Source organism: Leucoraja erinacea, chromosome 35 (genome assembly GCF_028641065.1).
Source record: "Leucoraja erinacea ecotype New England chromosome 35, Leri_hhj_1, whole genome shotgun sequence".
Taxonomy (NCBI): Eukaryota; Metazoa; Chordata; class Chondrichthyes; order Rajiformes; family Rajidae; genus Leucoraja; species Leucoraja erinaceus.
The window spans coordinates 4,465,962-4,491,788 of NC_073411.1; the positions used below are offsets into that span (position 1 = coordinate 4,465,962).

The 25,827-nt window shown below is 47.7% G+C and overlaps 1 protein-coding gene across 1 annotated transcript; it reads left to right on the forward strand.

The window, feature by feature from the left end:
* Nucleotides 1-860: 860 nt before the first annotated feature.
* Nucleotides 861-10,752, forward strand: si:ch211-113d22.2 (uncharacterized). Its single transcript, XM_055662205.1, has 3 exons — nucleotides 861-909; nucleotides 7,754-7,867; nucleotides 9,954-10,752. The coding sequence occupies exons 1-3, from the start codon at nucleotides 861-863 to the stop codon at nucleotides 10,172-10,174; spliced, it is 384 nt and encodes a 127-aa protein (XP_055518180.1). The 3' UTR covers nucleotides 10,175-10,752.
* Nucleotides 10,753-25,827: the final 15,075 nt, after the last annotated feature.

Consider the following 25,827-nt stretch of genomic DNA (forward strand, 5'->3'; position numbering starts at 1 on the left):
ACAACCCCTCCCCCATATACATCATCCGTGACCACTCCACCCACCATCAATGCTTACACTCCAGGGCTCTCTCTTCAGCCTTACGACAGTCTCTGCTTGTTCATCTGCTGCTAACTCTCTATCTTTCTAGATCTCTCTCTCTCCCTCTCTTTCACTGTCTCTCTCTGTATACATATATATATATATATTTATGATATATTATATAATACATATATATAATATTAAATATACATATAAACACACGCACATATATATATATATATATATACTAGACCAAGTGGAGCCAGTAGGGTCCCATCCTTAATGCGTGGTCGGGGGGGAGGGGGGGAGGGGGGGCAGCCTGCGGCATCACACACACACACTAACCACCCCCCTTGATATTATATTAATATTCATTCGCTCATTTTACCCCATCCCTGCCCTATCCACTCACGCATAGCCCCCAACTCGCAGGTGTGACTAGAGAGGGAGGGGGCAGGGGCAGACAGAGGGCAGAGGCAGAGAGAGGGCAGATATATATCTGTATATCATTATCCATCTAAATCTCTTTCTCCCCTATCTCTAGTATGTAAAGTATTTCAATTGAAAATCCAGCTCCTTTAGTCAGTTCCTTCAATATTCATTTTGCATTTTCACCCATTTTCCTTTGCCGTTTGTTCCTGCTGACAGTCTGGTGCGGACATAGCGTGAACTGTGCAGAGTCTTCAATGTCACACTGTGTGGTTCAGCTTTCGTTAAGCATTTTATCATCCGGTGATTGACCCGATGATGATAATGATTAATAATAAGCCCTTGATACAAAACAACTGCCTCTCGTGTCATCGCCAGCAGTCCCACTGTGCCAGAAGTGAAGGAGAGAAATGAAGACCTGGCTGTTTACAGGGGTGATAGTCCTTTACCTGGTGCAAGGTATGTACAGTGATTCTTTATTCCATCAGCTTTTGGTTGTAGCTTGTACATTTCTACTTAACATCCACGACTCAATCTAATCACCATTGCCAGGCTTGATACACATGGACAGGGTGGTCAAAAAGGCATTTGGCACATTGGCCTTCATCCGTCAATAGTATTGAGCTTAGACTTTTGGAGGTCATGTTGCAGTTGTATAACACATTGGTGAAGCCGCATTTACAGTATTGTGTTCTGTACTGGGCACCGTGTTACAGGAAAGATGTTGTCAAGCTGGAAATGGTACAGAGAAGACCTACGAGGATGTTGCCAGGACTAGAGGGTGTGAGCTATAGGGAAAGGTTTAGTAGGCTGGGTCTCTATTCCTTGGAGCGCAGGAGGATGAGGGGTGATCTTTTAGAGGTGTACAAAATCATGAGAGGAATAGATCGGGTAGATGCACAGAGTCTCTTGCCCAGAGTAGGGGAATCGAGGACCAGAGGACATAGGTTCAAGGTGAAGGGGAAAAGGTTTAACAGGAATCTGAGGGGTAACTTTTTCACACAAAGGGTGGTGGGTGTATGGAACAAGCTGTCAGTTGAGGCTGGGACTATCCCAACATTGAGGCTTCTGTGATTGAGGCAGTGCAGCGCAGGTTCACAAGATTGATCCCTGGGATGGCGGGACTGTCATACGAGGAAAGACTGAAAAGACTAGGCTTGTATTCACTGGAGTTTAGAAGGATGAGGGGATATCTTATAGAAACATATAACATTATAAAAGGACTGGACAAGCTAGATGCAGGAAAAATGTTCCCAATGCTGGGCGAGTCCAGAACCAGGGGCCACAATCTTAGAATAAAGGGGAGGTCATTTAAGACTGAGGTGAGAAAAAACTTTTTCACCCAGAGTTATGAATTTATGGAATTCCCTGCCACAGAGGGCAGTGGAGGCCAAGTCACTAGATGGATTTAAGAGAGAGTTAGATAGAGCTCTAGGGGCTAGTGGAGTCAAGGGATATGGGTAGAAGGCAGGCACGGGTTATTGATACGGGACGATCAGCCATGATCACAATGAATGGTGGTGCTGGCTTGAAGGGCCGAATGGCCTCCACCTGCAGCTATTTTCTATGTTTCTATGTAACATTTAAGAAGCAGTTAGACAGGTACATAGATGGGACAGGTTTGGAGGGATACGGGCCAAATGCGGGCAGATGGGACTAGTATAGCTGGGACATGTTGGACGATGTGGGCAAGTTGGGCCGAAGGGGCTGTTTCCACGCTGTATCACTCTATATCATTGACTCAAGTGGCGCTCAGTGGCAATACTCTGTGGAACAGAACACTAACGTGCATTTTAAAATGAGCTTTTTAAATAAGATGGTTAAATGTGAAATATGCTCCGTGCAAACTTGCAAGAGCACAAGTCGTCTTGCAATAAACACTGTCACAAACGTTTTCACCTTCGAAAGCCAGCAGGCTTTTGAAATGTTCTCATTGGAACGAAAGACCCACATCAAAAGAGGTGTGAAATTAATTATGGGCATCGTTGACGTACATTAAAGAAAATATCTGTGGTGACCTTCAATCAAGAAAGGGAACTTTCAGTAGATTTCTGTGTGAAGTGAGCAGATTTTAATAGTTTGGAGATTTATCGTTTGGAGATTCTGCGGAAATAGGCCCTTCAATCCATCGAGTCCGCACCGACCAGCGATTTCCTACACTGACACTACCGTACACACACCAGGGACAATTTACATTTATTCCAAGCCAATTAACCTACAAACCTGTACGTCTTTGGAGTGTGGGAGGAAACCGGAGCTCTCTGGGGAAATCCCACGCAGGTCACGGGGAGAACGTACAAACTCCGCTCAAACAAGCACCCGTAGTCAGGATCGAACCCGGGTCTCTGGCGCTGTAAGGCAGTGACTCTGCTGCTGCGCCACTGTATGCCGCCCAGCAATAATTCTGGTTGCTATGGAAATATTGGATGCGTCAGACATAATCAAGGACCAGAAGGAATAGGAGCAGAATTAGGCCATTCAGCCCATCGAGTCTACTCCACCATTCAATCATGGCTGATCTATCTCTCCCTCCAAACCCCAAGGATAGTCTACGTTATTGAAATTATTTGTTCACAAGATGGCGCAGTGGGTAGAGCTGCTGCCTCACAGCACCAGAGTCCCAGCTTCAATCCTGGCCTCAGATGCTGCCTGCGTGGAGTTTGCATGTTCTCCCTGCGATCCCGTGGGCTTCCTCCGGGACCCCCGGTTTCCTCCCACATCCCAAAGACATGCGGGTTTGGAGTTCATAAGTTGATAAGTGATAGGAGCAGAAATGGGCCATTCAGCCCATCGAGTCAACTCTACCATTCAATCAAGGCTGATCAATCTTTCCCCCTTAACCCCATTCTCCTGCCTTCTCCCCATAACCCCTGACGCCCATACTAATGAAATTGTAGGTTAATGTGTCTACGTAAATTGTCCCGTGTGTGTAGGGAGTGGATGAGAAAGTGGGATAACATACAACTCGATGGGCTGAAGGGCCTGTTTCCATGCTGCATCTAAACTAAACTAAATGATGCATTTAATTCTACCAAGGTGTTTGTATGCATCTTCCAGTTAGTGAAGGAAGGAACTGCAGATGCTGGTTTAAACCAAAGATAGACACAAAATGCTGGAGTAACTCAACGAGACAGGCAGCATCTCTGGAGAGAAGGAATGGGTGATGGTTCGAGTATGAAGAAGGGCCTCGACCCGAAACGTCACCTATTTCTTCACTCCAGAGACACCCTTACTAATCCAGGATCTATCAATCTCCGCCGACTTGGCCTCCTGTGGCAAAGAATACCACAGATTTCCCCCTCATCTGCAATGTAAAGGTACGTACTATTATTCTGAGCTGGGCCTCTGGTCCTAGACTCTCCCACTAGTGGAAACATCCTCTCCACATCCACTCTATCCAGGCCTTTCACTATTCAGTCAGTTTAGAACTAGTCAATAGTCAATAGTCAGATCACGGGGACAGTGTGGAGAGAGTGTCCAGCTTCAGGTTTCTGGGCACTCACATCTCAGAGGACCTCACATGGTCCACCAACACCGCTGCGCTGGTCAAGAAGGCACAGCAACGACTGTTCTTCCTGAGGACACTGAAAAAGACTGGTCTGCCCCAACAGCTGCTGACAACCTTCTACCGCTGCACCACAGCGAACATCCTAACGTATGGCATCTCTGTGTGGTATCTCACCTGCACGGAGGCGGAGAGGAGAGCTCTTCAGCGGGTCGTCCACAGAGTGCAGAAGATTATTGGGGCACCGCTACCAGCCTTGGAGGGCATTAACAAACACACGGGGCCTCAGGAAGGCTGTCAGCATCCATAAAGACTCCTGATACCCTTGTAATAGACTGTTCGAACTCCTATCTTCAGGCAGACGTTACAAGGCCTTCTACGCCCGCACCTCCAGACTTGGGAACAGCTTCATCCCCAGAGTTATAGCTGCTCTGAACCGGCCCTGCTGAGTGACCCCCACCCCATGAACTGTCTCCCTCGGATGATCATGTCACACATCAACCCAGCACGGACCTATTTGCACTTTAGACTGCTTTAACTGTTTTTTTTTTAGCTTGTTTCTCTGGGCGTCTAAATTTATAGCTAATTAAGTTATTACATTGGATGGAAGCTGCATATCAAATCTCGTTGTACCTCTGTGCAATGACAATAAAATATATTATTATTATTATTATTTATTCATCATACACACACTGAAATGCAGTGACATGAATTTGCCAGCAGCGGTACAATATAAAAGAACACACAAAACACAATAAAAAAAATTTAACATAGAAACACAGAAACATAGAAAAAAGGTGCAGGAGTAGGCATTCGGCCCTTCGAGCCTGCACCGCCATTCAATATGATCATGGCTGATCATCCAACTCAGTATCCTGTACCTGCCTTCTCTCCATACCCCCTGATCCCTTTAGCCACAAGGGCCACATCTAACTCCCTCTTAAATATAGCCAAAGAACTGGCCTCAACTACCTTCTGTGGCAGAGAATTCCAGAGATTCACCACTCTCCGTGTGAAAAAGGTTTTCCTCATCTCGGCCCTAAAAGATTTCTCCCTTATCCTTAAACTGTGACCCCTTGTTCTGGACTTCCCCAACATCGGGAACAATCTTCCTGCATATAGCCTGTCCAATCCCTTAAGAATTTTGTAAGTTTCTATAAGATCCCCCCTCAATCTTCTAAATTCTAGCGAGTACAAGCCGAGTCTATCCAGTCTTTCTTCACATGAAAGTCCTGACATCCGAGGAATCAGTAACACAAAACGTCCACCACAACATATCACTGTGGTGGAAGGCACAAAGTTCAGTCAGTCCATTTCTCCCCGTGGTCGGGGAACCTCCGCAGTCGCCGCTGCGGGCGGCCAGATGTACAGGCAAGGTAAGTCCCAAATCGGTGCTTCCCTACCGAAGACGATAGGTGACGTAGGCTGCAGGCCGTTTAAATAAGGTCCACCCCTCATCCTTCTAACATTGGTCTTGGCATCATGTTTGTAGGCCTCAGGCCTAGTCCCTGTGATGCACTGTACTATGTTCTGTATTCCAACACTTCCTATCAATGAACCTGTCCACATAGCTTTTAAATATTGTAATTGTACACCACCTTGTTCACTTTCGTTAGACTTTGGACTCTAGGGATACAGCGTGGAAACAGTTCCTCTGGCACACCGAGTCAGCGCTGACCAACAAACACTCGCACCATCCTACACACTAGGAATCATTTACACTTCACTGAATCCATTTACCCTATGAACCTGGACAAGAAAACCCACAGGGTCACAGGGAGAACGTACTCTGGTCCACGACTGGAGTATAAAATGCATAAAAGTATAAAATATATACAAACATATCAAATTATAAAAGGACTGGACAAGCTAGATGCAGGAAGGATGTTCCCAATGTTGGGGGAGTCCAGAACCAGGGGGCACAGTCTAAAACATAAATGGGGAGGACATTTAAAACTGAGATGAGAAAAAAAGAAATTTCACCCAGAGAGTTGTGAATTTGTGGAATTCTCTGCCACAGAGGGCAGTGGAGGCCAATTCACTGGATGGATTTAAGAGAGTTAGATAGAGCTCTAGGGGCTAGTGGAGTCAAGGGATATGGGGAGAAGGCAGGCACAGGTTACTGATTGTGTGGATGATCAGCCATGATGACAATGAATGGCGGTGCTGGCTCGAAGGGCCTCCTCCTGCACCCATTTTCTATGTCTCTACGTGTTAAGAAGTAGAGAAGGAACGTAGACGGAGAAGGGGCAGAGGTTTACAAGAGCTGCCATGTGTAACCTGGGTCTCTGTACATTGTGACCACCACTAGGCCAGTGACCTGAACATGTGGACATTTACCATCTATTCTATGTTCTAACCTAAGCACATGGTTTCGTTTTTTTTAGTTTAGTGGAACAGCACGGAAACAGGCCCTTCTGCCCACCGAGTCCGCACCGACCAGCAACCCCAGCACATTAACACAACCATACACACACTAGGGGCAATTTTACACATACACCAAACCAATGAACCTACAGACCTGCACGTCTTTGGAGTGTGGGAGGAAACCGAAGATCTCGGAGAAAACCCACGCGGTCAAGGGGAGAAGGTACAAACTCCGTACAGACAGCACCCGTAGTCGGGATCGAACCTGGGTCTCCGGTGCTGCAAGCGCTGTTATGCCCCTGTCCCACTTAGGAAACCTGAACGGAAACCTCTGGAGATTTTGTGCCCCACCCAAGGTTTCCGTGAGGTTCCCGGAGGTTTTTGTCAGTCTCCCCACCTGCTTCCACTACCTGCAACCTCCGGCAACCACCTGCAACCTCCGGGAACCGCACGGAAACCTTGGGTGGGGCGCAAAGTCTCCAGAGGTTTCCATTCAGGTTTCCTAAGTAGGACAGGGGCATTAGGCAGCAACTCTACCGCTGCGCCACCCAGGTGCCATGTCATAGTGACAACAAGTGCAGTGGTTTATTGCTGTGTCTAAGACACAATGAGATATTTTGCTTGGCGTACCAGCCATGCATATCGTAGCAAGCTCGAGTAGATCAGGCAGTGCAACAGGAGAAACAAAACTGAGTGCAGGATGTGGTTTTTACAAAGTTGAAAACAAAGAACTGCAGATGCACAAAAGGACAAAAACTGCTGGAGTAACTCAGCCGGTCAGGCAGCGTCTCTGGAGAACATGGATAGGTGACGTTTCAGGTCGGTACCATTCAGACTGAAGAAGGGTCTTGTCCCAAAACATCACCTATCCATGTTCTCCAGAGATGCTGCCTGATCCACTGAGTTACTCCAGCACTTGATGTCCTTTCTTGTATGGTGTGATTTGACTGGATAGTGTGCAGTCAAAATCTCAGCGGGTCAGGCAGCAACTCTGGAGAGAAGGAATGTGTGACGTTTCGGGTCGAGACCCTTCAATGATTGTGTGTATATCCCTGGTTTACACCAGCAGCTGAAGTTCGTTCCCACACAGCTTCACACTGAATCTCGGTTCACTTGGCAATAATACCCCAATCTGCCAACTGTTGACACAAAATGCTGGAGTAACTCAGCGGGTCAGGCAGCATCTTTGGAGAGAAGGAATGGGTAACGTTTGAGTCGAGAACCTTCTATGTGTGTGTGTGCCTATTTTCGGTTTAAACCAGGGTCTCGACCCAAAACGTCACCCATTCCTTCTCTCCAGAGATGCTGCCTGTCTCGCTGAGTTACTCCAGCACTTTGTGTCTATCTTTAGTTTAAACCAGCACCTGCAGTTCCTTCCTACACAACTGTTCCTCTGTGTTTTCTGCTTGCCTCCCCTCTTGTTGCATGCAGGCGAGGCACTGAAATGCTACACGTGCGTGGCATCGAACGAGGAGGATTGTGACAGACAGGGGTCCCTGCTCTGCCCACAGTTTGCCGACGGCTGCTCCACAATCACAGCTACAAGTAAGTGTAACGGGGTTGGGAACAGTGGGCAGCCATTGTGTTTCCCCGCTTGCTTACCTGGGGAGCTGCGCTCAGTAAGGTCCTGACTCCCAATCAGCGGCAACAGAATGCAACATCTATGATCTACAGTTTGATTTTACTAGAAACATCCTCTCCACATCCACTCTATTCCAGGCCTTTCACTATTCGGTAAGTTTCAATTAGGTCCCACCCCCCCCTCATTCTTTTAAACTCCAGCGAGTACAGGCCCAGTGCTGTCAAACCCTCATCGTATGTTAACATAGAAACATAGACAATAGGTGCAGGAGTAGACCATTCGGCCCTTCGAGACTGCACCGCCATTCAATATGATCATGGCTGATCACCCAACTCAGTATCCCGTACCTGCCTTCTCTCCATACCCCCAATCCCTTTAGCCACAAGGGCCACATCTAACTCCCTCTTAAATATAGCCAATGAACTGTGGCCTCAACTACCCTCTGCGGCAGAGAATTCCACAGATTCACCACTCTCTGTGTGAAAAAAGTTCTTCTCATCTCGGTTTTAAAGGATTTCCCCCTTATCCTTAAGCTGTGACCCCTTGTCCTGGACTTCCCTAACATCGGGAACAATCTTCCTGCATCTAGCCTGTCCAACCCCTTAAGAATTTTGTAGATTTCTATAAGATCCCCTCTCAATCTCCTAAATTCTAGAGAGTATAAACCAAGTCTATCCAGTCTTTCTTCATAAGACAGTCCTGACATCCCAGGAATCAGTCTGGTGAACTGTCTCTGCACTCCCTCTATGGCAATAATGTCCTTCCTCAGATTTGGAGACCAAAACTGTACGCAATACTCCAGGTGTGGTCTCACCAAGACCCCAAGAGAGATTTCCAAGAGAGAAATGATTTCCCCCTTATCCTTAAACTGTGTGACCACTTGTTCTGGACTTCCCCAACATCGGGAACAATCTTCCTGCATCTAGCCTGTCCAACCCGCTTATTCCTGGGATCATTCTTGCAAACCTCCTCTAGACCCTCTCCAGAGCCAGCACATCCTTCTTCAGATATGGGGCCCAAAATTGCTCACAATATTCCAAATGCAGCCCGACCAGCGCCTTGTAGAGCCTCAGCATTACATCCCTGTTTTTGTACACAAGCCCTCTTGAAATATACGCTAGCATTGAGTTTGCTTTCTTTACTACCGATTCGACTTGTAGATTAGATTTTTGGGAATCCTGCACCAGCTCTCCCAAGTCCCTTTGCACCTCCGATTTCTGGATTCCTTCCCCATTTCACCCCCATTTTTGTGCGTGTTGTCTGAGTCTATGTGGTCCGTCAGCAAGATCTATGTCTGAGTCTATGTGGCTGCAAGCAAGATCTTCGTTCTACCTCTACCTCATTATACTTGTGAATTTGGCAATAAACTTGACTTGACTTGAACTTAGTTTCCTTTACAGAGGAACAAAGGGGGAAATAGCTTAGTTTAAAAGAAAGATGCAAAGTGCCGGAGTCACTCAGCAGGCGAGGCAGCATCTCTGGAGAGAAGGAATGGGTGATGTTTTGGGTCAAGACCCTTCTTCAGACTGAGGGTCAGGGGAGGGGGAAACTAGGGATATGGAAGGATGAGGTGAGAAAACGGCAGATCAAAGCATACAATGATCAAGGAAGCGTAGAATGTTTAAGGAGGAACTGCAGATGCTGGAAAAATCGAAGGTAGACAAAAGTGCTGGAGAAACTCAGCGGGTGAGGCAGCATCTATGGAGCGAAGGAATAGGTGATGTTTTGGGTCGAGACCCTTCTTCAGACTGATGTGGGGGTAGTGGGGGACAAGAGCTAATCTAACTCTCTCTTGAAAACATCCAGTGAATTGGCCTCCACTGCCTTCCATGGCAGAGAATTCCACAGATTTACAACCCTCTGGGTGAAAATGTTTTTCCGCCTCTCAGTCCTAAATGGCCTATTCTTATTCTTAAAATGTGACCCCTGGTTCTGGACTCCCCCAACATGGGGAACATGTTTCCTGCCTCTAGCCTGTCCAATGCCTTAAGAATTTTATATGTTTCTATAAGATCCTTATGTGTGTGTTTGTGTGTGCTTTGTGCCCAGACAGTGTGATCAAGTCCTGTTCGTACAAGGCCTTCTGTGACCATTCCCAGCTAGCCACCGGGGCAGTGAAGATGAATTGCTGCTTCACAGATGAGTGCAATGGGTCGGCCCATGGCAGCAGTGCCAGTGTTGGGAATAGAGGCACTCAAGTCTCCCACAGCACCCAGCTGCTCTTCAGTGTGTTCCTCGCACGCTGCTTCCTCTGCAGAGTTCAGAAGTGATGGGAGCAGAATCAGGCCATTCGGCCCATCAAGTCTACTCCGCCATTCAATAATCTATCTTCCTCTCTCAGCACCTTCTCCCCATAACCCCTGACACCCGCAACCACGGCTGGCAAACAGCAAAGTTTGACACCACTCTTCTCATCTACCGGGGCAAGATCTTGCACGCAACCTTTACTGCTCTGTGGGGAAATGCGTAGCTACTAAAGAAAGTTCTCAAAGACACCTTCAACGGATTATAAATCGAAAGCCTTGTGTGTACACACCTGCAACTGAGCACTGGGCTCCATTTCTGAGATTTGGTCCCATCAATAGAATCCATTATCCAGAAGCACAGTTCACAATGCAAACTCCACCTGACTCCCCCCCACCCCCTGTCGCCACCTACACTTCAAACTGCCATGGAAAAGCGACCAGCATAATCAGATATCCCACCGCCGTCATTCCTTCTTCTCCCCGCTCCCGTCCGGCAGAAGGCACATTGGCTTGGAAGCCCGCATCAGCAGACTCAGGAACAGCTTCTTCCCCTCTGTTATCAGGCTTCTGAACGGTGGGTCCTTCCATAATAATAATAATAATAATAATAATAATAATAATAATAATAATAATTTTATTTATAGAGCACTTTAAAAACAAACATAGCTGCAACAAAGTGCTGTACATCACTAATCATTGACAAAAAAGTTAATACACACCAAAAATAACAATCAAAAGAAATAGTAGGAAAAGACAGGTGTAAAATAAAGAAACATCAAAAACACCACAAACAGAAGCAAAGTCTCAGGCATGGTCAAAAGCCAGGGAGTACAAATGTGTTTTAACACTGGATTTGAAGATGGACAGAGAGGGGGCCTGTCTGATGTGCAACGGCAGGGTGTTCCAGAGTGCCGGAGCAGCAACAGAGAAGGCTCTATCCCCTCTGCCTAAGCGAGGGTACTGTCCGATTCACCTCTACCCCATTGCGGACATTGGACTTTGTCTCTGGAGCTGGTGCGCTACAATGCTGAGAACTATATTCTACACTCTGTATCTTCCCCTTTGCTCCACCTGTTGTCCGTGAGTTTGACTTGGATGTATTTATGTATAGCACATCTGATTATGTATTGGACAGTCCGGATAGCATGCAGAGCAACGTTTTCCCACTGTATCTTGATAAGCATGACAATAATAAACCTAAACGTGACCCAAAACGTATCGCATTGTGCATTTTGTGTGTACAGCCGAGGACCAAGTTCTTCCCACAGGCCCGCTGTTCACTACAGTTTTATCTGCAAACATTGTGGAACCTTAAAGGGCCTGTCCCACTTACGCAACTTTTTTTCAGCGACTGCAGGTCATCCAGCGGCGACCAGAACAAGGTACGACTCTTTGGGCGACTACTCACAACCATACAGGCTTCACCCCGCGACATGTCGCTAAGGGTGTTGCGTGTACGGTCGTGAGTCGTCTCCTCAGTCGCCCAAAGAGTCGTAGCATCTTTCTGGTCTCCGCTGAATTTTCAACATGTTGAAACGTTTCGGCGGCTTATGACGGGTGTTAGCATTCTCCGAAAAAAGTTGCCTAAGTGGGACAGGGCCTTAACAAACACACAGTGGACAAATATCTGACCAACTCTTTCATGATTGATGTGCAAGACTCCAGAGATTAACGTAAGGAAAAGTGAGGATAGACACAAAAAGCCAGAGTCATTCAGCGGGTCAGGCAGCATCTCTGGAGAGAAGGAATGGGTGACGTTTCGGGTCCAAATCTGTCTTCAGACTGAGTCAGTGGAAGGGAAGAGAAAGGTATAGATTGTGATAGAGAGAGATATAGAACAAATGAATGAAAGATATGCAAAAAAGGAACGATGATAGAAACATAGAAGCATCGGAATATAGAAAATAGGTGCAGGATTTGGCCATTTGGTCCTTCGAGCCAGCACCACCATTCAATATGATCATGCCTGATCATCCAAAATCAGTAGGTCGTTCCTGCTTTCCCCCCATATCCCTTGATTCCGTTAGCCCTAAGAGCAAAATCTAACGCAATCAAGATAAGATGATCAAGGGACGTTCGAGCCCACAATGGTACATTGTTGGCTGTGAGCCAGGTGATTACGCAAGACTATCTATCTTTGGTGTAAACCAGCATCTGCAGTTCCTTGTTTAAAGTCTAACTCTCCTTCATACAGTTCACTGAATCTCTGAGGTCTGTGTCAAGTTCAAGACCAGGTGATTAATTTACATTAGGGAAGGCAGTGACCTTGACCCTATCTCTAGGGAACTTAAAAGTACACTTCCTCCAGACTGAAAAATAATTATCTTTCACTGCATCTGTTTCCTGTTATATTTCGATCTAACGCAGTGGTGCTGCCTCACAGCGCCAGAGACCCAGGTTTGATCCTGACCTTGGGTGCTGTCTGTGTGGATTTGCACGTTCTCCCTGTGACCACGTGGGTTTCTCCAGGTGCTCCGGTTTCCTCCCATATTCCAAAGACAAGTGGGTTTGTAGATTATTTGGCACTGTAAAATTGCCTCTAAAATGCAGAGTGCAAAAGTGAGATAACATAGAACTCGTGTGAAGGGGTGATCGATGGTCAGCGTGGCCTCTGTGGGCTGAAGGGCCTGTTTCCATGCTGTATCTCTAAATTAAACTCAACTATCCAACATTGCTTAACCCTCCTTCATTCAATGGCCTTCAATCTTGATTGAGTTTTGAATTTCATGGTTCCAGTTTCTGTGTTGGTGTTTAGTTTAGTTTAGATACAGTGGGGAAAACAGGCCCTTCGGCCCACCGGACCCGCACCGACCAGCGATCCCCGCACACTAACGCTATCCAACACACACTCGTGACAATTTTACATGAAAGCATTTATACCAAGCCAATCAACGTACAACTTGTTCATCTTTGGAGCGTGGGTGGGAAACCAAAGCTCTCGGAGAAAACGCACGCAGGTCACGGGGAGAACGTGCAAACTCCGTACCGACGGCACGGGATTGAACCCGGGTCTCCGGCGCTGTAAGCGCTGTAAGGCAGCAACTCTACCGGTGCGCCATCGTGCCGCCCTATATTGTGTATGTTCGGCTACTGTACATTAGTGTAGTTTGTTGCAGTATGAGTCTAAAACTTTAATAATTCAAATTGCCTGATGTTTCTAAACGGTTGTACTGAAGTTACAGCCATCAGACTATTAAACACAACATCAAACAAACTGAACTATAACAGCCTATTGCACTTTACCTGTTTATATATGTGTATATATATATATTCTATGGTATAGGAACACACTGATCTGATCTGTATTTATGCCTACTATATTCCGTTGTGCTGCAGCAAGCAAGAATCTCATTGTCCCATCTGGGACACATGACAATAAACTCTCTTGAACTTGAACTTGAACTTGAACCAGTGACAATGTTAGGTCATTAAATTCAAACTGGGGACATACATCGTACAGGATGGCACAGTAATGTAGCTAGTAGCTGTCCCATTACTCCAGGGACACAGGTTATAAAGGCATAGAGTCATACAGCACAGAAGTAGGCCCTTCGGCCCAACTTGCCCATGCCGACCAAGATGCCTCATCTACACTAGGCCCACAGCCGCCTTTGCCCCATAGCCCACTAAACCTTTCTTATCCATATAAATGTCATTCAACCACCTCCTCTGGTAGCTCGTTCCGTACACCCACCACCCTGTGTGTAACAAAGTTGCCCTTTGGATTCCTATTAAACTTTTCCCCTGTCACCTTAAACCTATGTATTATGGTTCTTGATGCCCCAACTCTGTGCATTCACCCTATCTATTCCCCTCATAATCTTATACACCTCTATAAGATCAGCCCTCATCCTCCTGCGCTCCAAGGAGTAAAATCCGAGCCTGCACGACCTCTCCTTGTAAGCCTTCTCTGCACCGTTTCCAACTTATCAACATCCTTAGAACAGGGTGACCAAAGCTGAACAAAATACTACAAATGCGGTCTCACCGAGGCCCTGTACAACTGCAACGTACCATCCCGACTTCAACACCAATCTACACCAATCCCAATGTCAGGTTCGATCCTGACTCTGGAATGTGATCACTCTTGCTGTGACTAGATTCGTTTCATCCTGATGCTTCAGAGGCATTTGGGGTTGGGTTAGAGTAGAGATGCAATGTGGAAACAGGCCCTTTGGCCCACCCAGTCCGCCCTGACCAGCGATCCCCGCACACCAATACTATCCTACACACACTAGGGACAATTAATAATCATATCGAGCCAATTAATACAAATCTGCACGTCTTTTGAGTGTGGGAGGAAACCGGAGCTCCCGGAGAAAACCCACGCAGGTCACGGGGAGAACGTACAAACTCCGTACAGTCAGGATCGAAACCTGGTCTTTGGCCTTGAACCCTGGACCATCAGATTAAAAGTCTGATGCTTTACCGACTGAGCTACCCAGGCTTGTTGATTAATTTGTAAGTTGTCCCTAATGTGACGATACGTGGTCAAATCTGGGTTGATTGGTGTCAATGCATGTTTGAATGTTTGTGTGGACACAGTAGGCCAAAGGGCCTGTATCACCAGCGTGGAGCTCTATAATTCCATGTTCAACCCTTTTCAGTAGCAGGCTAATTTCAGCTGTGGCAAAATAAACCTGTGGTGGGTGCATGGTGCGTTGTAGGTACATTAGTGTTGTCCGTCTCACCTCGCCTCACTCACTCAGGGTGGTGCAGCGGTAGAGCTGCTGCCTCACAGCTCCAGAGACCCGGGTTCAATCCTGACCTCGGGTGCTGTTTGTCTGTTGACCTGCCTGGGTTTTCTCCGGGTGCTCCGGTTTCCTCCCATACTCCAAAGACGTAGAGATTTTATGCTAATTGGCTTCGGTAAAATTGTAAATTGTCCCTAGGAGAGTGTTATCTCTAAACTAAACTGAAATTAACTTCTGACTGAGTCCTTCCTGGTCCGGACTGTGGCCCTGACGAGAAGATTTGACGAAGGAACACTGAGGAAAGGCAATGAAATTCCAACTCAGCTTCCATACATTGGCGCAATGTCTTTGCTCGCACCCGAATGAAAGAGATGACTCTGTTGTTTATAGTTCAGTTTAGTTTATAGTCAAGTGTACCGAGGTACAGTGAACGGCTTTTGTTGCGTGCCAACCAGTCAGCGGAATTGCTACAATCGAAGATAGATGCAAAAAGCTGGAGTAACTCAATGGTTCAGATAGCATCTCTGGAGAAAAGGAATCGGTGACGTTTTGGGTCGAGACCCTTCTTCAGACTATTCCTTTTCTCCAGAGATGGTGTCCGACCTGCTGAGTTACTGCAGCTTTTTGTATCTGTCTTCAGTTTAAATCTGCAGTTCCTTCTTGTACCTTACAATCGAGTTTAGACCAAAATGCTGGAGAAACTCAGCGGGTGAGGCAGCATCTATGGAGCAAAGGAATAGGTGATGTTTCGGGTCGAGACCCTTCTTCAGACTTACAATCGAGCTTTATGACTGTAGAGATCGCCTTTGAAGAGTCCATTTTTAGCCGGAGTTAAATCATAGAAACATAGAAACATAGAAAATAGGTTCAGGAGTAGGCCATTCGGCCCATCGAGCCTGCACCGCCATTCAATATGATCATGGCTGATCATCCAACTCAGTATCCTGTACCTGCCTTCTCTCCATACCCCCTGATCCCTTTAGCCACAAGGGCCACATCTAAATCCCTCTTAAATATAGCCAATGAACTGTGGCCTCAACTACCTTCTGTGGCAGAGAATTCCACAGATTCACCACTCTTCGTGTGAAAATTTTTTTTCTCATCTCGGTCCTAAAAGATTTACCCCTTATCCTTAAACTGTGACCCCTTGTTCTGGACTTCCCCAACATCGGGAACAATCTTCCTGCCTGCGAATGAATAGCTGACGACGTGTAAGTTGTGTCGTTGCTTCTGCCTTGCTGTTCCTTCTTGTTTCAGATCTCCACCTGCTCTTCAGCTGCGAGAGGTTCACGTTGGTGGCTTGCATGGTGTTTGATGTTGGTAACTAGCACGACACAGACTCTGGCAGGAAACACCTGCGTTTTGCAAACTTTCCCTCAAGCCGCTGTTACTGATGAGTAAAGACAAATCATCGTTCTGCCAGTAAAAGGTCGCGAAGGGGACGTCCGATCCGATCTCCACTTCCGAAACATAGAAAATAGATGCAGGAGTAGGCCACTCGGCCCCTTCATGGCTGATCATCCAGAATCAGTACCCTGTTCCTGATCTTAACCATATAACCATATAACATTACAGCACGGAAACAGGCCATCTCGACCCTTCTAGTCCGTGCCGAACACATAATCTCCCCTAGTCCCATATACCTGCGCTCAGACCATAACCCTCCATTCCCTTCCCATCCATATAAACTATCCAATTTATTTTTAAATGATAAAAACGAACCTGCCTCCACCACCTTCACTGGAAGCTCATTCCACACAGCTACCACTCTCTGAGTAAAGAAGTTCCCCCTCATGTTACCCCTAAACTTCAGTCCCTTAATTCTCATGTCATGTCCCCTTGTTTGAATCTTCCCTACTCTCAGTGGGAAAAGCTTTTCCACGTCAACTCTGTAAATTGGGTTTACTTCTCCCCATATCCATATCCATATCTTCTCCCCATATCCCTTGATTCCTTCAGCCATAATTTACAGTGTGGAGATACAGCATGGAAACAGGTCCTTTGGCCCACAGAGTCCACTCCGACCAGCGATCACCTTCACCCATACACTAGTTCTATCCTACACACTAGGGACAATTTACAGAAGCCAATTAAACTACAAACATGCACGTCCTGGGAGTGGGAATATGGGAGGAAACCGGAGCACCCGGAGGAAACCCACGTGGTCACAGGGAGAATGTACAAACTCAGAGAATGTACAAAACGTACAGACAGCACCCGTGGTCAGGATGGAACCCGGGACTCTGGCGCTGTGAGGCAGCAACTCTACCGCTGCGCCACCGTGCCTACAATGAGTCAAACCTGGGTTTGCACGGGGTGGAAACATTTTTCCAAGAGGATTTAGAATTTCAGAGAATGAATGCTGATCAAATCAAAGCAAATTAAAAACAGCATTGGTTTGACGATGCAATTAAAGTGGCGAAGAGTCTTTGGCCCTGAGTTCTCATCTGTGTTTAGAAACATAGAAACATAGTAAATAGGTGCAGGAGTAGGCCAGTCGGCACTTCGAGCCTGCACCGCCATTCAATATGATCATGGCTGATCATTCAGAATCAGTACCCTGTTCCTGCTTTCTCCCCATATCCCTTGATTCCGTTAGCCCTAAGAGCTAAATCTAACTCTCTTGAAAACATCCAGTGAATTGGCCTCCACTGCCTTCTGTGGCAGGGAAGTCCACAGATTTACAACTCTCTGGGTGAAGTGGGTAATTCTACACATGAGTGTTAAAGCAGTCTCATTCTGATACATCATGTGTGACCCAGCTGGACATGTCTTGAGGGCGTGGAATCCAAGAACACAGCCAACTGCTCCTAATGGACTAAAGCATGGTTGCACAACACCATGCAGGGAAGTGCAGCCCCTGCAAAACACCTTCGCACTGCATTAATGGCGGCACAGTGACTGACAGAGCTGACTTTAAAGTTGCAGTTATACAAAAAAGCTGGATAAACTCAGCGGGTGCAGCAGCATCTATGGAGCGAAGGAAATAGGCAACGTTTCGGGCCGAAACCCTTCTTCAGACTGATAGGGGACGGGGGTGGGCGGGGACAAGAAAGGAAAAAGGAGGAGTAGCCGGAAGGCTGGAGGGTGGGAGGAGACAGCAGGGGGGATTGAGGAAGGGGAGGAGACAGCAAGGACTAACAAAATTGGGAGAATTCGATGTTCATGCCCCCGGGATGCAGACTCCCCAAACGGAATATGAGGTGCTGTTCCTCCAATTTCCGGTGCTGCTCGCTGTGGCCATGGAGGAGACCCAGGACAGAGAGGTCGGAGGCGGAGTGGGAGGGGGAGTTGAAGTGCTGAGCCACCGGGAGGTCAGCTTGGTTATTGCGGACCGAGCGGAGGTGTTCGGCGAAACGATCGCCCAACCTCCGCTTGGTCTCACCGATATAGATCTGCTGACACCTAGAGCAGCGGACGCAATAGATGAGGTTGGAGGAGATGCAGGTAAACCTCTGTCGCACCTGGAACGATTGCTTGGGTCCTTGAACGGAGTCGAGGGGGGAGGTAAAGGGACAAGTGTTGCATCTCTTGCGGTTGCAAGGAAAAGTGCCCGGGGAGGGGATGGACCGAGAGGGAAGGGAAGAATGGACAAGGGAGTTATGGAGGGAGCGGTCCAGTTGCAGTGCTGTGTTGCATTTGTTTGAGTACAGACAATCCCTGGGTTTGTTCCTGGGAACTGTCGATAAGATGATTTCTCTGCAGCACGTTGGAGCAGGTGCTGCCTCACAGCGCCAGAGACCCAGGTTCGATCCTGACTACGGGTGCTGCCCGCACAGAGTTTGTACGTTTTCCCTGTGACCATGAGGGTTTTCTCCGGATGCTCCAGTTTCCTCCCACACTCCAAAAGACGTGCGTAGGTTAATTGGCTTCTGTAAAATTGTAACTGGTCCCCAGTGGGTAGGATAATGCTAGTGTACGGGGGGATCGCTGGGCGGCATGGACTCGGTGGGCCGAAAGGCCTGTTTCCCTGCTGTATCTCTAAAGTTCAGTTTAGTTTATTGTCACATGTACCGAGGTACAGTGAAAAGCTTTTGTCGTGTGCTATCCAGTCAGCAGAAAGACAATACATGATTACAATCGAGCCATTTACAGTGTACAGATACATGATAAGGGAATAACGTTTAGTGCAAGGTTTAGCCAGCAAAGTCCGATCAAGGATAGTCCTAGGGTCACCAAAGAGGTAGATAGTAGTTCAGCACTGCTCTCTGGTTGTGGTGGGATGATTCAGTTGCCTGATAACAGCCTTAAAGTCTTAAGTCTAATGGTAAACAATCCACAGCTGCTCCCTGTACAGTTGTGGTCATTAGGTGACCATTGCAGGTGAGGCCAGCATTTATTGCTCATCCCTATTTTCCCTTAGGATTTGGGGGTGAACCACCTTTGTCCACATCTTACAGGTGGTTCCACTAGTGGGAGAGTCTAGGACCAGAGGTCACAGCCTCAGAATTAAAGGACGTTCTTTTAGGAAGGAGATGAGGAGAAATGTCTTTAGTCAGAGGGTGGAATTCATTGCCACAGAAGGCTGTGGAGGCCAAGTCAGTGGATATTTTTAAGGTGGAGATAGATAGATTTTTGATTAGTTCGGGTGTCAGGGGTTATGGGGGGAAGGCAGGAGAATGGGGTTAGAAGGGAGAGATAGATCAGCCATGATTAAATGGTGGAGTAGACTTGATGGGCCGAACGGCATCATTCTGCTCCTATCACATGATCTTATGATCAACCGCTGCAGTCCTTCTGGTGAAAGTGCTGTCAGAGAAGAAGTTCTTGGAAAAAAGACCCAAAGTGCTGGAGTAACTCAGTGGTTCAGGCATCATCTCTGGGGAACATGAATAGATGATGTTTTGGGTGGGGAACCTTCTCACGACCTTACCTATGTTACCTGTTACCTGCCACGTTTTGTCCTGCCTCTCCGCTCTTCCATCTACCTCTCCTCCTCCCCCCTCCTTTACAATCACTGAAGAAGGATCCCCCGATTAGTAAATTGTACAGAAATAGTCCACTGAGCCTGCGTGCAAGAGGCGCCATTTTCAGAGTCCAGTCCACGTTCGAGGTACGATGAGCGGGTGCCCGATCCAGGCGAGCCCCAGGCTTCTGCGAGGCCTCCAGCCGTCGCCCTCCCTGGTCGACCAGCGAACCGACGTCCCTCTCCTCGCCCGTCCACCTTCGTTCCCCGGGGGCGCCCTCAGCAGCCGATGTCAAGGGCGCGGCGGGCCCGACACCGGGACTGTTGGCAAAATGGATGACGCCAACGCCTGGTCTCAGCGGCGTTTTAAACACAGATGCCGAGTCAAATCGCAAGCTCAGCGTTTTATTCCTCTTTGGATTTGAGGAAGTGCAATTCGTCAGCGTGAGGAAAGGAAGAGAGATTTTCCGCCCTGCATTACCCGAGTGTAGGAGAAGTCAAGTGTGTTTGCGGGGTGTGATGAGTTATTCATCCTGTGGTAAATAAGGACATGTGACATGAATTCAGCCGCTTCTCAGAATACAGGAACAAAAATCCCACCAATTCACGTGTCATTGAAGTGTGGCCCAGAAATACAGCTCGGGCTGCTGGAAGGAAATGGAGTTCAGGGGCGGCAGAGTAGCTGCCTCAACAGCGCCAGAGTCCCGGGTTCAACCCTGACTACGGGGGCTGTCTACCTTCTTCCCGTGACCACGTGGGTTTTCTCCAGGTGCACCGGTTTCCCCCCACATCCCAAAGACGTGCAGGTTTTGTAGGTTAATTGGCCTCTGGAATATTGCCTCAAATGTGCAGTGATGTGAAAGTGGGCATTGTAAAATAATAATAATAATAATAATAATAATCTTATTTATATAGCACATTTTTAGTCAACTTGCATTGACCCCAAAGTGCTTCACATAATTATATTACATTTACACACAGGCAAAGGTGGGTGAAGTGTCTTGCCCCAAGGACACAACGACAGTATGCACTCCAAGCGGGATTCGAACCGGCTACCTTCCGGTCACCAGCCGAACACTTAGCCCATTGTGCCATCTGTCGTCAAATGGTAATGACATTGTCTCTAGTGTGTAGGATAGTGCTCGTGTACAGAATGATTGCTGGTCGGTACGGACTCGGTGGGCCAAAGGATATTTAGAATCGAAAGAATATTTACTTTTGGAGAAGGTTTGCAGGTTAATTGGCTTCAATACTATTGTAAATTGTCCCTAGTGTGTAGGATAAGGGTGATCGCTGGTCGGCACAGACACGATGGGCCGAAGGACCTGTTCCCCTGCTGTATGTCTAAAGTTTCAAGTCTAAAGTCTGCAGAAGAAGGAGCAGGGGAGGAAAATACAGAAGAAAATGTCAGCATAATCTGTAGAACTGGACAGGAAGGTTTAGAGGGATATGGGCCAAATGCGGGCAAGTGGGACTAGCTTAGATAATGATCAACATGGACAGGTTGGGCCGAAGGGCCTGTTTTCGTGCTGTATGACTCTATGACGCTAATAACTGCAGCCTCACAACTCCAGCAACTCGGGGTCGATTCTGACCTCATTTGCTGCCTTTGTGGAGTGTGCACGCTCTGCCTGTAACTACGTGGGTTACCCCCTCGAGTGCTCCGGTCTCCTCCCAAAGAAAGGTGGGCCAGTGGGTCAATAGGCCGCCGTAAATGGCATTCGTTGTAGAGATACCGCGCGGAACAGGCCCTCCAGCTCACCGAGCCCGCGCCGACTAGCGATCCCCGCACCCTAACACTATCCTACACACACTAGGGACAGTTTTACATTTACACCAATTAACCTACAAACCTGCATATCTTTGGCGTGTGGCAGGAAGCCGAAGATCTTGGGAGAAAACCCACGCAGGTCACGGGGAGAACGTACAAACTCCGTGCAGACAGCACCCGTAGTCGGGATCGAACCCGGATCTCTGGGGCCGCAAACGCTGCAAGGCTGCAACTCTACTGCTGCGCCACCGTGACCGCCATATACTTCTTCATTTCATTCCTCTAAAATGACTCTTCGAAGACTCTTTTCCTGAGTCTGGCTGGCACAACTCAGACGATGGTTGACCTGGAGATCTTCTGCAGAGTGTGCTGCAATGGTGCAGTCATCTGCGTACTGAAGCCCCATGATAGCGGTGTTACTGACTTTGCTCTTGGCCTTCAGCCTATTGAGGTTGAAGAGCTCACCGTCAGTTCTGTAGAGGATTGGGATCCCCTGTGGCAGCTCTTCACCAACGAGGTGAAGTATGGCAGCAATGAAGACGACAAACAGGGTGGGTGGGAAGATGCATCCCTGTTTGACCCCCGTTGCCACAGTGAAGGGCTTGGACTGAGTATAGAAGTTGGGATGTAATGTTAAAATTGTACAAGGCATTGGTGAGGCCAATTCTGGAGTATGGTGTACAATTTTGGTCGCCTAATTATAGGAAGGATGTCAACAAAATAGAGAGAGTACAGAGGAGATTTACTAGAATGTTGCCTGGGTTTCAGCAACTAAGTTACAGTGAAAGGTTGAACAAGTTAGGGCTTTATTCTTTGGAGCGCAGAAGGTTAAGGGGGGACTTGATAGAGGTTTTTAAAATGATGAGAGGGATAGACAGAGTTGACGTGGAAAAGCTTTCCCACTGAGAGTAGGGAAGATTCAAACAAGGGGACATGACATGAGAATTAAGGGACTGAAGTTTAGGGGTAACATGAGGGGGAACTTCTTTACTCAGAGAGTGGTGGCTGTGTGGAATGAGCTTCCAGTGAAGGTGGTGGAGGCAGGTTCGTTTTTATCATTTAAAAATAAATTGGATAGTTATATGGATGGGAAGGGAATGGAGGGTTATGGTCTGAGCGCAGGTATATGGGACTAGGGGAGATTATGTGTTCGGCACGGACTAGAAGGGTCGAGATGGCCTGTTTCCGTGCTGTAATTGTTATATGGTTATATGGTTATATATGACTCAGAGCCGCAGTTGCTGAGCACAGTGACCGACATGCCACCATGTAGAAGCCTCAATATTCTGATGTACTTGTCGTGGCAACCGTACCTTGATAGGATGCTCCAAAGAGCCTGGCGGTCTACTGAGTCAAAAGCCTTTGTCAGGTCTATGAAGGCCATGTACAAAGGCTGCCTTTGTTCACGGCATTTGTCCTGGAGTTGGCTTGCTGTGAATATCATGTCTGCTGTACCTCTGGATGGGCGGAAGCCACACTGCGATTCTGCGAGTACATCCTCAGAAGACACGAGCTAGGACTTTGCCTGTTGTTGACAGGAGTGAGATGCCCCCCCTACACATTTAACACTATCCTACACACACTAGGGACAATTTTTACATTTACCAGACCAATGAACCTGCAAACCTGTACGTCTTTGGAGTGTGGGAGGAAAGCGAACATCTCGGAGAAAACCCGCGCAGATCACGGGGAGAATGTACAAACTCCGTACAGACAGCGCCCGTAGTCGGGATTGAACCCGGGTGTCCGACGCTGCATTCGCTGTAAGGCAGCAACTCTACCGCTGCACCACCGTGACCGTTTTCTTCTTTCCTGCTCCTCTTTGATCAGTGTTCACTGCTGTAAGATCTTTAACCTCCACGATCTCACTCCTTCAGCTGTGTGACCACTCTGCGTCCTGCATCAACCTTCATTGTGTGGCTTTACCGAACGTCATGTTTCAGCTCTGTGTCCACACTGCAAGTCTCCTCATGATGGATGTCCTGATAACTCTTCGACCTCATACAGTGACTTTGTTTTCTCTTCTTTAGGATAGCGCAATGGCGCAGCAGGTGGAACCGCTGCCTCACTGCGCCGGAGACCCGGGTTCGATCCTGACATTGGCTGCTGTCTGTATGGAGTTTGCACGTTATCCCTGCGACCGTGTGGGGTTTCCGGTTTCCTCCCATATCCCAAAGACGTGCGGGTTTGTAGGTTAATCAGCCCTCTGTAAGTTGCCCCTAGTGTGTAGGGAGTGGATGAGTGGGATAACATGAAACTAGTGTAACTAATGATAACTTACAGAGAAAGGTTGAACAAGTTAGGGCTTTATTCTTTGGAGCGCAGAAGGTTAAGGGGGGACTTGATAGAGGTTTTTAAAATGATGAGAGGGATAGACAGAGTTGACGTGGAAAAGCTTTTCCCACTGAGAGTAGGGAAGATTCAAACAAGGGGACATGACATGAGAATTAAGGGACTGAAGTTTAGGGGTAACATGAGGGGGAACTTCTTTACTCAGAGAGTGGTAGCTGTGTGGAATGAGCTTCCAGTGAAGGTGGTGGAGGCAGGTTCGTTTTTATCATTTAAAAATAAATTGGATAGTTATATGGATGGGAAGGGAATGGAGGGTTATGGTCTGAGCGCAGGTATATGGGACTAGGGGAGATTATGCGTTCGGCACGGACTAGAAGGGTCGAGATGGCCTGTTTCCATGCTGTAATTGTTATATGGTTATATGGTTATATGGTTATGGTTAATGTAACCAATTAACTAATAGTAACATAGAACCCATGGTTGGCGTGGGCTCAGTGGGCCGAATGGCCTGCTTCAATGCTGTATCTGTAAACTAAATGAAACCAAACCTTTCCGCAGATGCTGCCTGACCTGTTGAGGTGCTACCGGCATTTTCTGTTTTTAGCTCAGATTTCCATCATCTGCAGCGTTTTTGATTTTTCCACCCGGATAATCTGTTCTCTATGATGTAAAGTGGGAATGACGGCCGGAACGCTGGGATACAACTATACTCTACTTCAAAATGCAAGGCAGGTCAAGTCAAGTCGAGTTTCAAGTCATATGCACAAGAAAGAAATAAGCAAAATTGAGGTGCTGCTCCTCCAATTTGCGGTGGGACTCACTCAGGCCATGGAGGAGGCCCAGGACAGAAAGGTCAAATTCGGAATGGGAGGGGGAGTTGAAGTGCTGAGCCACCGGGAGTTTATAAACATAATATGAGGTTTACACCCCAGTGGTATAAACATTGACTTCTCCAATTCCTGTTAGTCCTGGCTTTCCCCTTCCTTCCCCTCCCCTTCCCAGCTCTCCCACAGCCCACTGTCTCCGCCTCTTCCTTTCTTCTTCCCGCCCCCCCCCCCCCCCACATCAGTCTGAAGAAGGGTCTCGACCCGAAACGTCACCCATTCCTTTGCTCCACAGATGCTGCCTGCCCCCGCTGAGTTTCTCCAGCATTTTGTCTACCTTAGTGATACGCACAAGTGCAGGTACAATGAAAATCTTGTTTGCAGCCGCATCAAGGCCCACAGAGACTCGGGCAACACACAAATAATATAAATGATACACTTTGGTGCAAGAGTCAAGTGGAGGAATACATAGGATAAAGGATTTTGCGGAAATCTTTTTCTTCTCACGATGTAGATGAATGCCATTTGGCCCATCAGATCAATTCTGGCCCTCTCACAACTATCCTAGTTTTACTGCCACTTGTCTACACTGGAGATAATATACAGCCTATACCCCAACACGAGGAGGGATTTATTGTTTAATCTGCCAGCTGACTGCATGTGGGAGGTGAGGGGGGGAACCTATGCAGTCATAGGGGGGACGTGCAAACCCTACAAAGACAGTGCCCAAGGTTGGGACTGAACCCTTGAGTCCGGTGCTGTGAGCCGGTGATGCAAGAAGTGCCCGGCTTTTAATCTGGAGATACAGCATGGAAAAACATGGTCTTTGGCCCACACCGACCATCGATCACCCGTTCACACTAGTTCCATGTTACCCCACTTTCTCATCCACCCCCTACACACATGCAGAGGGCCAATTAACCTGCAAACCCGCACGTCTTTGCATCCGGGGGAAACCCACGCGGTCACAGGGAGAACGTGCAAACTCCACACAAAGACAGCAGCTGATGTCAGGATCGAACCCGGGTCCCTGGCGTTGGGAGGCAGCAGCTCTACCATCTGCGCCACTGTGCTGCCCTCTGCTTTTACTGGGCGAGAGGCCGGCACCTGGGACGCGGAGCTAGTGGTCGCATATCCCCACCACCATTGGCAGCACATTCCAGGCAACTGTGTAAAAAAAAAACTTGCCC